A 14,489-nucleotide genomic window follows, 5' to 3' on the forward strand; every position below is an offset into this window, starting at 1 on the left:
CTCTCTGGCTAAGTTCAGGTAAAAATGAGGTTTTGATATTTGGTAATCCCTCGATCTGGTCCTCTATGTGGTGGCCCAAATAGGTAGGAGGATGTCCGGAACCAGCATCCACTGCCCATAATCTTGGAGTGCTATTTGATAGCAAACTCTCATTTGAGTATCAGAATAATTAGTTAATGTCTATGCGCTTTCTGCTACTGAAGCAACTGAAGAAGATCCTCCCTTTTATTCCTCAACATTCTCAATAGGGTGCAAGCCCTGATTTTAAGCAGAGAGGGCTTTTGGGAAGCTCTCTATGTTGAATTTCCGGATTACCTTCATGTTCTGCACGTTTTCTATTGGCTACACTAACTGTGCTTTGAAGTTCCCCTGATCTGTAGGCATGCTCTACTGTGCGTATCTTGCCTACGTGTACCTTGCACTCCACGTATAACTGGTGCTTTATTCTCTGTACTCTACATGTTCTGCTCTTCATGTACTGTTTGCAATCTCATCTGTAATTGTACTCTGTACTTGTACTCTGTAACAAGGCAACAGGTGTGGCTTAGAATTGAAAGTGCCTTGTTAATGATCATTGAGCCTGTATCTATGGCATTGTGAATCAGTGTGTGAGTGAAAGCAAGAATGGACCAATGGGTTGCATGTATATATGCAGGAGTGCAAGGTTGACAGACTGGGCGCATTGGTGACTGGATGAGTGCATAAAGGGATGGATAAATAAATGACTGACTGATAAATGTACGGTTTCGGGTGCTTCCAGTAACAAGCCAGGGTTATTGGTTTTTACCAATGCTTGTTTTACCTCAGGAGATCGAAGTCTAGAAATACCTTTTTTGGGCTCCTCCTGCTCCATTTAGATTCCTTGTCACATGGCATTACTAACACGAGTTTCCTCGTCTCCGATTGTGCTCTGTGCAGTGTGCAGATCCATAGGTTCAGGGTCTCAGTGAGCATTTTACTAAGTTACAGTATGACACAGTGGGCCGGCAATTGAATTGCTGGTTGCAGTGTGCGTTTTTCTGAGTTACAGTGTAATATAACGGGTTTACATGTGAGTCTGCGGGTGCAATTCTCTCTTTCTGGGGTATATTATGGCATATGAGCTTGTAAATCAACCTCTGTTTGCAGTGAGCATTGATTTGAGTTACGGTATAACATATTGGGTGTGCATGTGGGCTCAAGTTGCAATAGGCACTTTTTCTGAGTTCATATTGGGCCCTCATGTGAGTCTTTGTTTGAACTACATATCGGGGTGTCAGCTTAATATCTGGGTTTAGAGGGTGCTTTCGAGCCACAGGGTAGTTGGGCGATGGGCTGTGTGTGTGCGTCATACACAGCTCTCCTTTACTGCAGTACAGTGCAGGGAGCCCTGGGCTGAGTGTGTGGGTCACACACAGCTCTCCTGTACTGCAGTACGCTGCAGGAAGTCCTGGGCTGAGTGTGTCTGTCACGCATAGCTGTAGTGTGCTGCTGTACACTGCAGAGAGCCCTGGGCTGAGTGTGAGTGTCCCACACAGCTCTACTGTGCTCCAGTACACTGCAGAGAGCCCTGGGCTGAGTGTGGGAGTGCCCCACACAGCTCTCATGTACTGCAGTACACTGCAGGGGGACCTGTGCTGAGCGTGTGTGTCACGCACAGCTCTCCTGTACAGCAGTACAATGCAGACAGCCCTGGGCTGAGTGTGTGTTACACACAGCTCTTATGTACTGCAGTACACTGCAGGGAGCCCTGGCTGAGTGTGAGTGTCAAGCATAGCTCGCCTGTACTGCAGTATGCTGCGGAGAGCCCTGGGCTGAGTGTGTGTGTGCCACACACAGCTCTCCTGTGCTGCAGTACACTGCAGAGAGTCCCGGGCTGAGTGTGCACCATGAAAAGCTCTCCTGTGCTGCACTACGCTGCAGAGAACCCTGGGCTGAGTGTGCACCACGAAAAGCTCGCGTGAACTGCAGTACACTGCAGGGAGCCCCTGGCTGAATGTGTGTGTCATGCATAGCTCTCCTGGACTGCAGTACAATACAGAGAGCCCTAGGCTCAGTGTGCGTCACGCACAGCTCTCATGTACTGCAGTACACAGCAGAGAACCCTGGGATGAGTGTGTGTGTCACACACAGCTCTCCTGTGCTGCAGTACACTGCAGAGAGCACTAGGCTGAGTGTGTGTGTCACACACAGCTATCGTGTGTTGCAGTACACTGCAGGGAGCACTGGGCTGAGTCTGTGTGTCACGCGTAGCTCTCCTATACTGCAGTACACTGAAGAGAGCCCTGGGCTGTGTGTGTGTGTGTGTGCCACACACACCTCTCCTGTGCTGCAGTACACTGTAGAGAGCCCTGGGCTGAGTGTGCACCACGAAAAGCTCTCCTGTGCTGCACTACGCTGCAAAGAACCCTGGGCTGAGTGTGCACCATGAAAAGCTCTTGTGAACTGCAGTACACTGCAGAGAGCCCTGGGCTGAGTGTACGTGTATGTGTCACACACAGCTATCTTGTACTGAAGTACACTGCAGGGAGCCCTGGGCTGAGTGTGCACCACAAAAAGCTCTTGTGAACTGCAGTACACTGCAGAGAGCCCTGGCCTGAGTGTACGTCTATGTGTCACACACAGCTATCTTGTACTGCAGTACACTGCAGGGAGCCCTGGGCTGAGTGTACATCTATGTGTCACACACAGCTATCTTGTACTGCAGTACACTGCATGGAGCCCTGGGTTGAGTGTGTCATGCATAGCTCTCCTGTACTGTAGTACAATGGAGAAAGCCCTGGGGTGAGTGTGTGTGTCATGCATAGCTCTCCTGTATTGCAGTACAATACAGAGAGCCCTGGGATGAGTGTGTGTTACACACAGCTCTCATGTTCTGCAGTACACTGAAGGGAGCCCTGGGCTGAGTGTTTGTCATATAGTGCTTCCTTGGATCATGGTACAGTGTATAAGACATTGGGCTGAGTCAAATTGTCAAGCTAAGCTCTCCTGAAACGCATGGTAGTGCAGAGATACATGGGCTGAGTCTAAGTGCCACACAAAGCTTGCCTAAACTGCAGTACACTGCAGAGAGCCCTGGCTGAGTGTGTGTGTCACACACAGTTCTCTTGTGCTGCAGTACGCTGCAGAGAGCCCTGGGCTGTGTGTGTCACAGACATCTCTCCTATTCTGCAGTGCACTGCAGGGAGCCCTGTGCTGAGTGTGTGTGTCACACACAATTCTCTTGTGCTGCAGTACGCTGCAGAGAGCCCTGGGCTGTGTGTGTGTGTGTGTCACAGACATCTCTCCTGTGCTGCAGTACACTGCAGGGAGCCCTGTGCTGAGTGTGTGTGTCACACACAGCTCTCCTGTACTGCAGTACGCTGCAGGAAGTCCTGGGCTGAGTGTGTCTGTCACGCATAGCTGTAGTGTGCTGCTGTACACTGCAGAGAGCCCTGGGCTGAGTGTGAGTGTCCCACACAGCTCTACTGTGCTCCAGTACACTGCAGAGAGCCCTGGGCTGAGTGTGGGAGTGCCCCACACAGCTCTCATGTACTGCAGTACACTGCAGGGGGACCTGTGCTGAGCGTGTGTGTCACGCACAGCTCTCCTGTACAGCAGTACAATGCAGACAGCCCTGGGCTGAGTGTGTGTTACACACAGCTCTTATGTACTGCAGTACACTGCAGGGAGCCCTGGCTGAGTGTGAGTGTCAAGCATAGCTCGCCTGTACTGCAGTATGCTGCGGAGAGCCCTGGGCTGAGTGTGTGTGTGCCACACACAGCTCTCCTGTGCTGCAGTACACTGCAGAGAGTCCCGGGCTGAGTGTGCACCATGAAAAGCTCTCCTGTGCTGCACTACGCTGCAGAGAACCCTGGGCTGAGTGTGCACCACGAAAAGCTCGCGTGAACTGCAGTACACTGCAGGGAGCCCCTGGCTGAATGTGTGTGTCATGCATAGCTCTCCTGGACTGCAGTACAATACAGAGAGCCCTAGGCTCAGTGTGCGTCACGCACAGCTCTCATGTACTGCAGTACACAGCAGAGAACCCTGGGATGAGTGTGTGTGTCACACACAGCTCTCCTGTGCTGCAGTACACTGCAGAGAGCACTAGGCTGAGTGTGTGTGTCACACACAGCTATCGTGTGTTGCAGTACACTGCAGGGAGCACTGGGCTGAGTCTGTGTGTCACGCGTAGCTCTCCTATACTGCAGTACACTGAAGAGAGCCCTGGGCTGTGTGTGTGTGTGTGTGCCACACACACCTCTCCTGTGCTGCAGTACACTGTAGAGAGCCCTGGGCTGAGTGTGCACCACGAAAAGCTCTCCTGTGCTGCACTACGCTGCAAAGAACCCTGGGCTGAGTGTGCACCATGAAAAGCTCTTGTGAACTGCAGTACACTGCAGAGAGCCCTGGGCTGAGTGTACGTGTATGTGTCACACACAGCTATCTTGTACTGAAGTACACTGCAGGGAGCCCTGGGCTGAGTGTGCACCACAAAAAGCTCTTGTGAACTGCAGTACACTGCAGAGAGCCCTGGCCTGAGTGTACGTCTATGTGTCACACACAGCTATCTTGTACTGCAGTACACTGCAGGGAGCCCTGGGCTGAGTGTACATCTATGTGTCACACACAGCTATCTTGTACTGCAGTACACTGCATGGAGCCCTGGGTTGAGTGTGTCATGCATAGCTCTCCTGTACTGTAGTACAATGGAGAAAGCCCTGGGGTGAGTGTGTGTGTCATGCATAGCTCTCCTGTATTGCAGTACAATACAGAGAGCCCTGGGATGAGTGTGTGTTACACACAGCTCTCCTGTTCTGCAGTACACTGAAGGGAGCCCTGGGCTGAGTGTTTGTCATATAGTGCTTCCTTGGATCATGGTACAGTGTATAAGACATTGGGCTGAGTCAAATTGTCAAGCTAAGCTCTCCTGAAACGCATGGTAGTGCAGAGATACATGGGCTGAGTCTAAGTGCCACACAAAGCTTGCCTAAACTGCAGTACACTGCAGAGAGCCCTGGCTGAGTGTGTGTGTCACACACAGTTCTCTTGTGCTGCAGTACGCTGCAGAGAGCCCTGGGCTGTGTGTGTCACAGACATCTCTCCTATTCTGCAGTGCACTGCAGGGAGCCCTGTGCTGAGTGTGTGTGTCACACACAATTCTCTTGTGCTGCAGTACGCTGCAGAGAGCCCTGGGCTGTGTGTGTGTGTGTGTCACAGACATCTCTCCTGTGCTGCAGTACACTGCAGGGAGCCCTGTGCTGAGTGTGTGTGTCACACACAATTCTCTTGTGCTGCAGTACGCTGCAGAGAGCCCTGGGCTGTGTGTGTGTGTGTGTCACAGACATCTCTCCTGTGCTGCAGTACACTGCAGGGAGCCCTGTGCTGAGTGTGTGTGTCACAGACAGCTCTTGTGCTGCAGAACACTGCAGGGAGGCCTGGGCTGAGTGTGTGCCATGCATAGCTCTCGTGTGCTACTGTACACTGCAGAGAGCCCTGGGCTGTGTGTGTGTGTGTGTGAGAGACACAATGCTCTCCTGTGCTGCAGTACACTGCAGGGAGCCCTGGGGTGACTGTGTGTCACACAGAGCTCTCCTGTACAGCAGTACAATGTAAAGAGCCCTGGGCTGAGTGTATGTTTCACACACATCTCTCCTGTACTGCAGTACAATGCAGAGAGCCTTGGATTGAGTGTGCGTCATGCACAGCTCTCCTGTACTGCAGCACACTGCAGAGCGCCCTGGGCTGAATCTGTGTCACATAGTGCTCTCCTGGATCACGGTACAGAGTACAGGACCTTGAACTGAGTCAGACTGTCAAGCGGAGCTTTCCTGAAACACAGGGCAGTGCAGAGAGCCATGGGCTGAGTCTGAGCATCATGCAGAACTCTCATCAACTGTTGTACACTGTAGAGTGCCCTGGCCTGAGTGTGTGTGTCACACAGAGCTGTCCTGGACTTTAGTACACTGTAGAGAACCCTGGGCTGAGGATATGTGTCATGCAGAGCTCTCCTGAACTGCAACACAGTAGAGAGCTCTGGGCTGAGTATGAGTGTCATGCAGAGCTCTCCTGACCCGCAATACACTGTAGAGAGCCCTGGGCTGAGTGTGTATGTCATGCAGAGATCTCCAGTACTGCTGTACATTGCAGAGAACCCTGGGCTGCGTATGTACATCACGCAGAACTCTCGGGTACTGCAGTGGACTGTAGAGAGCCCTGGGCTGTGTCTGAGGGTCACGCAGAGCTCTCATGAATTGCAGTACACTGCATTGCTCTCTATGCAGGGATCGCAGCTCTCCTCCGATGACCTCAGACAATAGACAACGCTGCAGCCAGACTCATCATGGATCTCCCTAGATGAATGCACATCACCCCCTTTATCACGGAACTCCTCACACTTCCTGCACAGAAAAAATGCTAGTTCAAGCTCCTGACCTATGCATACAAGGCACTACACAATCGTGTACTGGCCTACATGAACGACTGCCTGAACTTCCATCAGCCCACCTGACACCTCAGCTCTGCGTCGCTTTCTCTAACTCAGACCCAACGAATCTGATGTAGCAGATCCAGATGTCACGCCTTCTCTTACCTAGCAGCAAAGAAAGGGAATGAGCGACCCTTTCATCTACGGACCACCCCCCCCCCCCATCTCTTCCAGCATTCCGAAAATCCATGAAGACCTGGTTAAATAACTGGAGCCTGCCAGTGCCTGGACACCCTCACGGGTAACAAGTGGCACTCTAAAATCTACTGCTTGATTGATAGAGAGCCCTTGGCTGATTATTTGTGTCACAGTGAGCTCACCTGTACTGTAGTAGACTCTAGAGAACCCCAGCCTGAGTCTTTTTGTCACATAGAGCTCTCCTTAGCTGCCGTAGAGAACAGTCAGCTGAGTTTGTCTGTGATGCAGTTTCCCTGAATTGCAGTACACTATACATAGCCTTGGGGGGTAATCAAAGTCTGCCATGCAGAGCTTTCCTGATACACAGTACACCTTGTATTAAGTACTGAAATTAGCCAATGTATGCCACTAAGAGCAGTGCACTACAGGACCAGCATCTGACACTCCCACTGACTCCCCATAAGGGTGAGTGGCTTTCTGTTCAGTCTTCAGCTCTGCTCTTGTTTAATACTTTTAAAGAATTGCCATACTTTTAACATAATGCAGTACTCTGCCAGGGACAAAACATCCATCCAGGGCACAACTGATAAAAGTTACCTGCTTTCTTCTGGGATGTGAAGTGCCATCATCTGCAGAGGATCCAGGCACTGTACCACCCATCCATGGCGTTCGCTCACCCGCTCCGTCTCCACGTGCAGGAAGTTGTTGGGCATCCGACACCAGAGGACGGGTGTGATGGACTGTACGTCAAGGCGAGGTGGGCACTGGGGAATTGGGTTCTTCTCCTCACTCTTAAATATGGCAGCCGACAGGGGCATAGTGTTCTGCATGGGATAGGGGAAGAGGGAAAGAAACCGTTCATATCTGGTCCAGATGATGAAAAAAGGCTAGCATCTCATGTGAACGCTCACAAGTTTCGATTACATATCCTAGTTTAATTCACTCAGGCAAGAATTCTGTAAACTGCCCTCGCATACAGCTTCCTTAAATGTAGACACGGATGCTTACACACATAGACTCTGTCTAGGCCTAACTTCATTTTTTGCACTTAAAAATTAAAACAATAATATCCTATATTGCCACGAAACAAATGTGCTAATCGCACACATAGGAGGAGACTAGATGCTAAGTCCTATTATGTGAATTCCATCCCAACCTGAGGCAGGGGTGGCTTGTCCGTGTCCAGTAGGTTTCTAAAGGCATGAAACAGTCTGAAGGAAGTCTCTACATGGCGCTCTGGACACCATATATGGTCTCTGTCTGTACAAAATGGTAAGCTTGGATGGGGCGGGTGGGCAGTTCTTCTGAATTTCCTTTATATGAAACCACACGCATCTAAAGAGTAATATTCATGAAGATGTTATGAAGCAGTTTGTGAGATTAATGCTTGGTTGCCTTGTCACCTGTGTGTGCGAACACAGCACTGAGTAAAAACTAGTATTCCCAAGAAAATGTTACTGTCTATACCGCAGTTTTTGTGTGACATTGCAATTGAGGGTTATGGATATGTGTATGGAGTTCCTGCTGGCACTAGTGTTATATTGTCTGTTGGGCTTCTTTTCTAAACATACCACAAAATAATGAACTGTGTAGCAACGTCAGAATTTTCTGCCCTGTTGTAGTTTTCCTAATGAGCCACAAGAGGCATACGTGGCAAGAATCACCAAAGTTTCTGGGGCTGAGCACATGTTTTTCAGCCTTTTGAATGATAAGAGGGATTGCAGATTTTCCATGCCTAGACAAACTGTTATTAGCAATAAAGTCAAGTAGTCAAATCAGCAAAACAACTTGAAACAAGAAGGATAATAATAAAGCGGTTAAGACTGATAAGAATTTCCCCATCCACCCCTTTTGTGCTAAGCCAAACTTAATGGCATGAATATGCTGTATAGAACCTCTAGCTGCACCTCACTGATGAAGGTCAACAAGGCCGAAACACGTGAGGGATTGAAATATTGTAGAGATTTTAGGTAACCATATACAATAAAGAATATTTAGGCAGGTAAGGGATTGCTTGTGTTCTTGTTAGCAGGCCATGTGGATTAACAGTCTGGGCTGGAATGTCCATTTTGGACTGGGGCCAAGACTGATGTGCATGGGATTGGTTCCTGTCTGTAACGGCATGTATGAGATAAAACTGATTAAATGAAATGTACCCACAATATTTACTAATAACATAACGAAACTAAATATAGAAACAAGACAGGCAGACATAAACAAATAAAACCAAGGAGGCAAAATGGTACACTGCTGTGCCGACAGACGTTGGTTACATTTGGATGAATATCAATAAGAACTCAGTTTTAATCAGGGAGGCCTAAATTTGACTAAAGTTGGCACGCAAACATTTGTTACATTATGGCTTTATGTTTCAAGTGAGATGGATGGGGCAGTCTTTAAAAGGATGAGTCTCTTCGATAAGATAACTAAACACTCTTCTTATAATAAATACCTTTAACTTTCCAAGTTCAAACTGGAACAGGTTTGTGCTGGTGGGTTGGAGAAAGACTGCAGGAAACAGTTTTGTGTTCGGTTCCACCTGGATAAGATAAATAAGTGTTAGCAACACAAAGCGTCTTCTGCTGAGCTTCAATGTACATTTTATGGCGTCTGTGTGTGACTTCTCTCCTGATTGAAGTTAACACAGGGCAGGAAGACCAGGTTAGAGTTAGACAGTGCACGTATTGTACGCAAGTCTACACTGTTGTCCTGAAGTACCCACAATCTGCAGTTCGTCTCCCATAAGCACAAGAGAGATATGTTGTAAAGGGGATTTTCTTTTAAGTCTAGGAGCTGGGCGAGAAAAAAAGCACGGTACATTGGCAATCACAATCAGTCAATCAATCAAATAATTTCTTAAGCCCACTACTCACCCAGTAGGGTCTCAAGGCGCTGGGGGGGGGGGCGGTTACTGCTCAAAAAGCCATGTTTTAAGGTGCTTTCTGAAGGAATGGTCACACCATGAGTAACACAAACAGTTTGAGGACAGACCACACTGTATGCTGTGGCACAATGGGATACAGACCCTTTGTAGCAATCGATCACTGATTTAGTGTAACAATAAAATGGAACACAAACCCTTTGTAAATTTGCAATGCTACACAGACTATAGAAAACACAATGGAACACAGGCAACGGGCCTGACTCACAAAGGAAACGGACACATTTCAGTAATTTACACTTTTAAGTAACTTTACTACTGTTTGGCTATTCATAAAATCTGAGTGAAAAATAACTCCAGTAGTGTAATGTAACAGTCTCCACCAAACTGAAGGGGCTTGAGAGCTATACACTGCAGGTAAGTTACACTTTTGGGTAAATGTACTACTTTTTAGCATCTCACATAATCCGAGTGTAAATTACATTTGTGGAGTAAATTTACACTCAGATTTTGTGAATAGCCAAAAAGTAGTAAACTACTCACAAGTTTCTAGCTCCAGGCCCATTAATTTGATGGAGACATGTGAGTTACACATTTACAATAGCCAAAAAACAGTAAATGTCCTTAAAAGTATACATTACTTAGAAGTGTAAATTAAGATACTGCAATAGTTTCTGAACTTCCTGTACAATAACACTCAATTATTTATTTAGGTCTCGCTTGACGTGTGCTGTCTGTCGCTTGCGAGATCTATTGTTAATCTAAATTCATAGGGAACTTAGAGCCCGCCTGCTACTTACTACAAGTTGGCTTCAGCCTCACTCTAATTTACTTGCTTCTTATTGGTCAACGTGTGCCGGTTTCACACGCTCTCTTCATGTGTTTGTCTCTTAGATGGAGCTTAGACCAAGAAGTGACTAATGTTTTTATTAGTGTCCTTCTGCTGCTTGAGCTCCGATGGAAGCATTTCTACACTGTAGCCATGGACGTATATAATGTTTAAAAACTCCAGGGCGATACTGCAGCCACTGACTTATTTAATGTTTAAACGTGATTTCTTTCTTTTCAACGTGAAATGTTAGCTTTTTACTAAAGCAGTAAGTGTGACTGCATATTTTCCTCTGCTGTGGCTCTTCTCCGCCCTAACACTGTAGTCATGAATTTAGTTATGGTTGAAAACCGTCAGCGTGGTACTGCATGATGGACTGAACTAATGTTTAATTACATTTTGTTTGTTTTCCCAATGCGACCTTTACTACAACGTTGCCTTTAGATCCTTCAGGGCAACACTGTATCTACATAATTATTTCCCATCCCATACCAAACAATCCTATGACATATCCGATACACCACACCAAACTATACAACAAGCCATACCATACCATACAATAAAATGAAAGGTCATACCATATTCAACTATACAATAACAGCGCATACCATACTATACAATAACAGGCTACAACATACCATATCATACTATACCATACAATGACAAGCCTCACCATACCATACAATGACAGTCCACACCATACCTTACTGTACAATACAGGCCATACCATAACATACTATACTATAAAATGAAAGGTCATACCATACTCTACTATACGAGAGCCCACACCATTCTATACAATAACAGGCTACACCATTCAATTTCATACCATAAAATGACAGTCCCTACCGTACCATTCCATACTATAGTACACAATACAGGGCGTACCATACTACACAACAGACCATACAATACTATACAATGACAGTCAATAAGATACTATACATTAACAGGCCATACCATACTCTACCAGAGAATACAATAATAGCCAATATGATACCATAACAGGACAATACTATATGATAGGCCATACCACACCACACAATACCATAAGCATAATCCTTCAGTCTACCTTTCAGAGTTTCGCCCTCAGCGCTGGGAGGCATTCGGGTAGCCATGCGCTCTATAAATAACATAACATAACATCGTACTATATAAAGACAAACCACACCATACTATAGAATGACACGCAATACTATACAACACAACTATAAAAAACATGAAAAAAGCCAATAGATCTAGTACAGGTAAGGCCTATTGGCTTTGCCAATGATCGTTTAACTTTCAATTCCAACATACGATTTTCTTCAATTGAATGGCATTTTTTCTTATTAAATGCTAGTTCTTTTTTTAACTATCTGAAAGGTTATCAGTGCCCAGAGCCTTTCGAGCACAGGAGCTGTACCTGTGCGCAGCTGCCCTTGACAATGTAAGTACTGATTCTGTCCAGACCGTAATTTTGATTTGCTTAAGGTTCTGAGAAGCCGCAAGGAGATTTTCCAAAATGCGGACCTGTTATGGTGTCTATAGAGCTGTCAACTTGAGACTAGACTGGAGTAGGCACTCTACAGCTCCTATTATTGCTTTCCACATTTACAGTGCACATCGCTCTGGGGATCCTGGCAAGGATCATGGCCCCTCAGGCTCCTTAAGTGCCCTATGACCAGCACAGCACCCTGGCAAATCGAGGCACTAGCCTCGGCTCAGGAAAAGGCTGGCATTACTCTGGATAACCGCAGAACTTTTAGATGAAACAGTGCAATGGAACATACCTCATTTAGGGGGGAGTGGTGGACAAGATTCTGTCAAAAAACACTAGAATCTCCATTCCTGCCTTCAATGGCCGACCTTCACTACCCACCGTTTCTTGATTGGCGGATGCCCTACTAACGTAACCTCCTTCTGCTTCACCCTCATTCCTGTTGGGGGTGCTTTGGCCACTCCCCACGAAATATGGCAGAGTACCCCATCAATCTAGATACACTAGTCTGACTCCACATCTGCAGAGTTGAGACCCTAAAGTCCGACCAGTGAATGTGCGGTGTCTTTCATTACAATGTATATATTGCCTCCCTAACATGTTAGGAACTCCACGCTGCGGTATGTAAGCAGACAACATATGTGGGTATAGATAATATTCTCTCAATTTGGAGATGCATTTCAAGTGCCCACATTTCTTTCTCGGGCACTGGCATGGGCACTGAAATAATTTCTGCCACCGTAATGTCAACCAGTCTGGATTCTCTAACTTGGAGAAGGAGAATTAAGGTTGCGACAGACTCTTCACCACCAGTGTGATGAGGCTGTAAAGTCATCACAATAGTGGACGGGAAGTCTGGGGGAAGGCACGAAATCAGACTAAATGTAACAATACACTAGCACGCAGACCCTATGCACTTTACTTCCAAAGACCCTAGGAGAGAACTTGTTGGATTCCAGACCTGTATAAGAAAGCAATGGGTCACATACTGAATATTTGACGTAGCATCGGGACCATGTACTTCCAATGCTCGCCACATTTATATGCAATTTCTACTGATCAGACACTCTCTAAAACACAGCGTCCTGAGTAACCACATATTAATCCCCCGTCTTCACGATCCATGAAGTGAGACTGCAGAGGTTGGAGGCAGTGCCCATGTGCTTCATTTAAGAGCCATCAAGGCTTTATTAACCAATAGACATGATGACTACTAGTGTATTAGCACTTCCAGGGCAGCTCAGATTCATTCGTTCTAATCCGGGTGCCAATTCAAATCTGATCTCCACTGGACGAGGACAGCAGCTAACCAAGGCAGAAAAGCCCATGAGATCGCCGTAACATGTTCAGAAGTGAGATGGCAATTACCTTGCATGGTTGAAGGTTATATTTAAAAAAAGGACATAACCACAGCTCTAGCACCCTGATAAAGTGATATCAAGGTGCCCCATGTCAGGGGGCAGCAGTTCGGAGACCACTGAAATTTCTTTGCATTCTGGTAATTGTAGTTTTGTAAATTTGGCCTCTTGGTAGTTTCATTTTCACCGTGTTCGCGTGACAGGCCCAGTCAAATTATGATTTTAACTAACATAGGGAGCTTTGTTTCTAAATGGTTCTGATTTACCTAAGTCTTTAAATGTTCCTAATCACCAGCCTTGCCTTTAGTGGCAATAAAAGGAGGAAAAGGTGTGTTGCCCCGTAGAATTCAAACGTGATCTGCAGGTAGGCAGACTATCCCACTGAGCGATCTTCTGCAGGTTTCTCCGATGTGGGAGTGATGTCATTTCCTGATATTAGATACACTCCTGCACATCCTTTAATATTTCAGCGGAACTCGGTTGCTGCGCCCGGTCCTCGTCCCCTCAAAGAAGACAGCGTTCCCCCCTACACGCCACCAGGGTAAAGCAGAGCTAGACCGTAATAGTTTTATTGCAAATTCTTAGTATGGAAACCAATGCCCGAGGGTGTAGGTGCGCTGTGCAGTGCGATCCGGAGGCGAATACAGAGCGGGGTTGGCACTGGGAGACAGGCGGTGAAGCAGCTTCTTTGTGACAGCAGACAATAATGCAGGATCGACCCTTACAGTGAATCATTCCATCGGCCGCCGCATCGCCTCACTGTGCGCCATGGGGGGGGACACATACAAACAGTAGAAACTGTGCTCTAACGCTGGAGAGAGGGGTCACTGGCGGTGGAGGCCAACATTCTCTGTGAGAACGGGATGCTCATGTGCTCATGCTCCTAGCACTCTATTCAAGTGCTCCAGGCTCCTGCCACTGCCTAGCCATTTGATGTGTGGCCCAAGCTCTCCACACCATCTGGCAGTGTGCTCCAAGCTCCCCATGGACGCCAACTCATCAAAAGGCTAGGTAGTGGAAGTGACAAACAAGTTACTTTTGGTAATGCCGTATCTGGAAGAGACTTTTCTAGCCACAGATTCCTTACCATAGACTGTCCCCTAGGAGTCAGACTGGATCTGGATATTTTAAAGCAGTACCCCGGCACACCAGTTGGTGGCATTGTTCGGCGTTTTCTGTACCATTAAGTCATGTGTCTGGTGCCTATGTAGGCACCTCATGCTGACAGCAGTTCCTTTTTGCTGCCAGCCACGATGAAAACTGATAACTGGTGTGAATATACTATATTCATTTTGCAGCGCAGGGAGCATGGGAGGATCTATAAGGAATCTGTTGCTAGACAGAGTCTCTACCAG

The 14,489-nt window shown here is 47.1% G+C and overlaps 1 protein-coding gene across 9 annotated transcripts in view; it reads right to left on the minus strand.

Moving 5' to 3' along the window:
- RYR3 (ryanodine receptor 3) overlaps nt 1–14,489 on the minus strand; it is a 1,450,647-nt gene that overhangs the window by 879,570 nt on the left and 556,588 nt on the right. For all 9 annotated transcript variants that reach the window (XM_069208992.1, XM_069208994.1, XM_069208991.1 and 6 more), the window contains 2 exons: nt 9,039–9,125; nt 7,184–7,410 (listed from right to left, as the gene is read on the minus strand). In XM_069208992.1, the coding sequence (XP_069065093.1) occupies nt 7,184–7,410; nt 9,039–9,125 (314 nt within the window). The remainder of the gene's footprint in view (nt 1–7,183; nt 7,411–9,038; nt 9,126–14,489) is intronic.

The sequence above is a fragment of the Pleurodeles waltl genome, chromosome 9 (genome assembly GCF_031143425.1).
Source record: "Pleurodeles waltl isolate 20211129_DDA chromosome 9, aPleWal1.hap1.20221129, whole genome shotgun sequence".
Classification (NCBI taxonomy): domain Eukaryota; kingdom Metazoa; phylum Chordata; class Amphibia; order Caudata; family Salamandridae; genus Pleurodeles; species Pleurodeles waltl.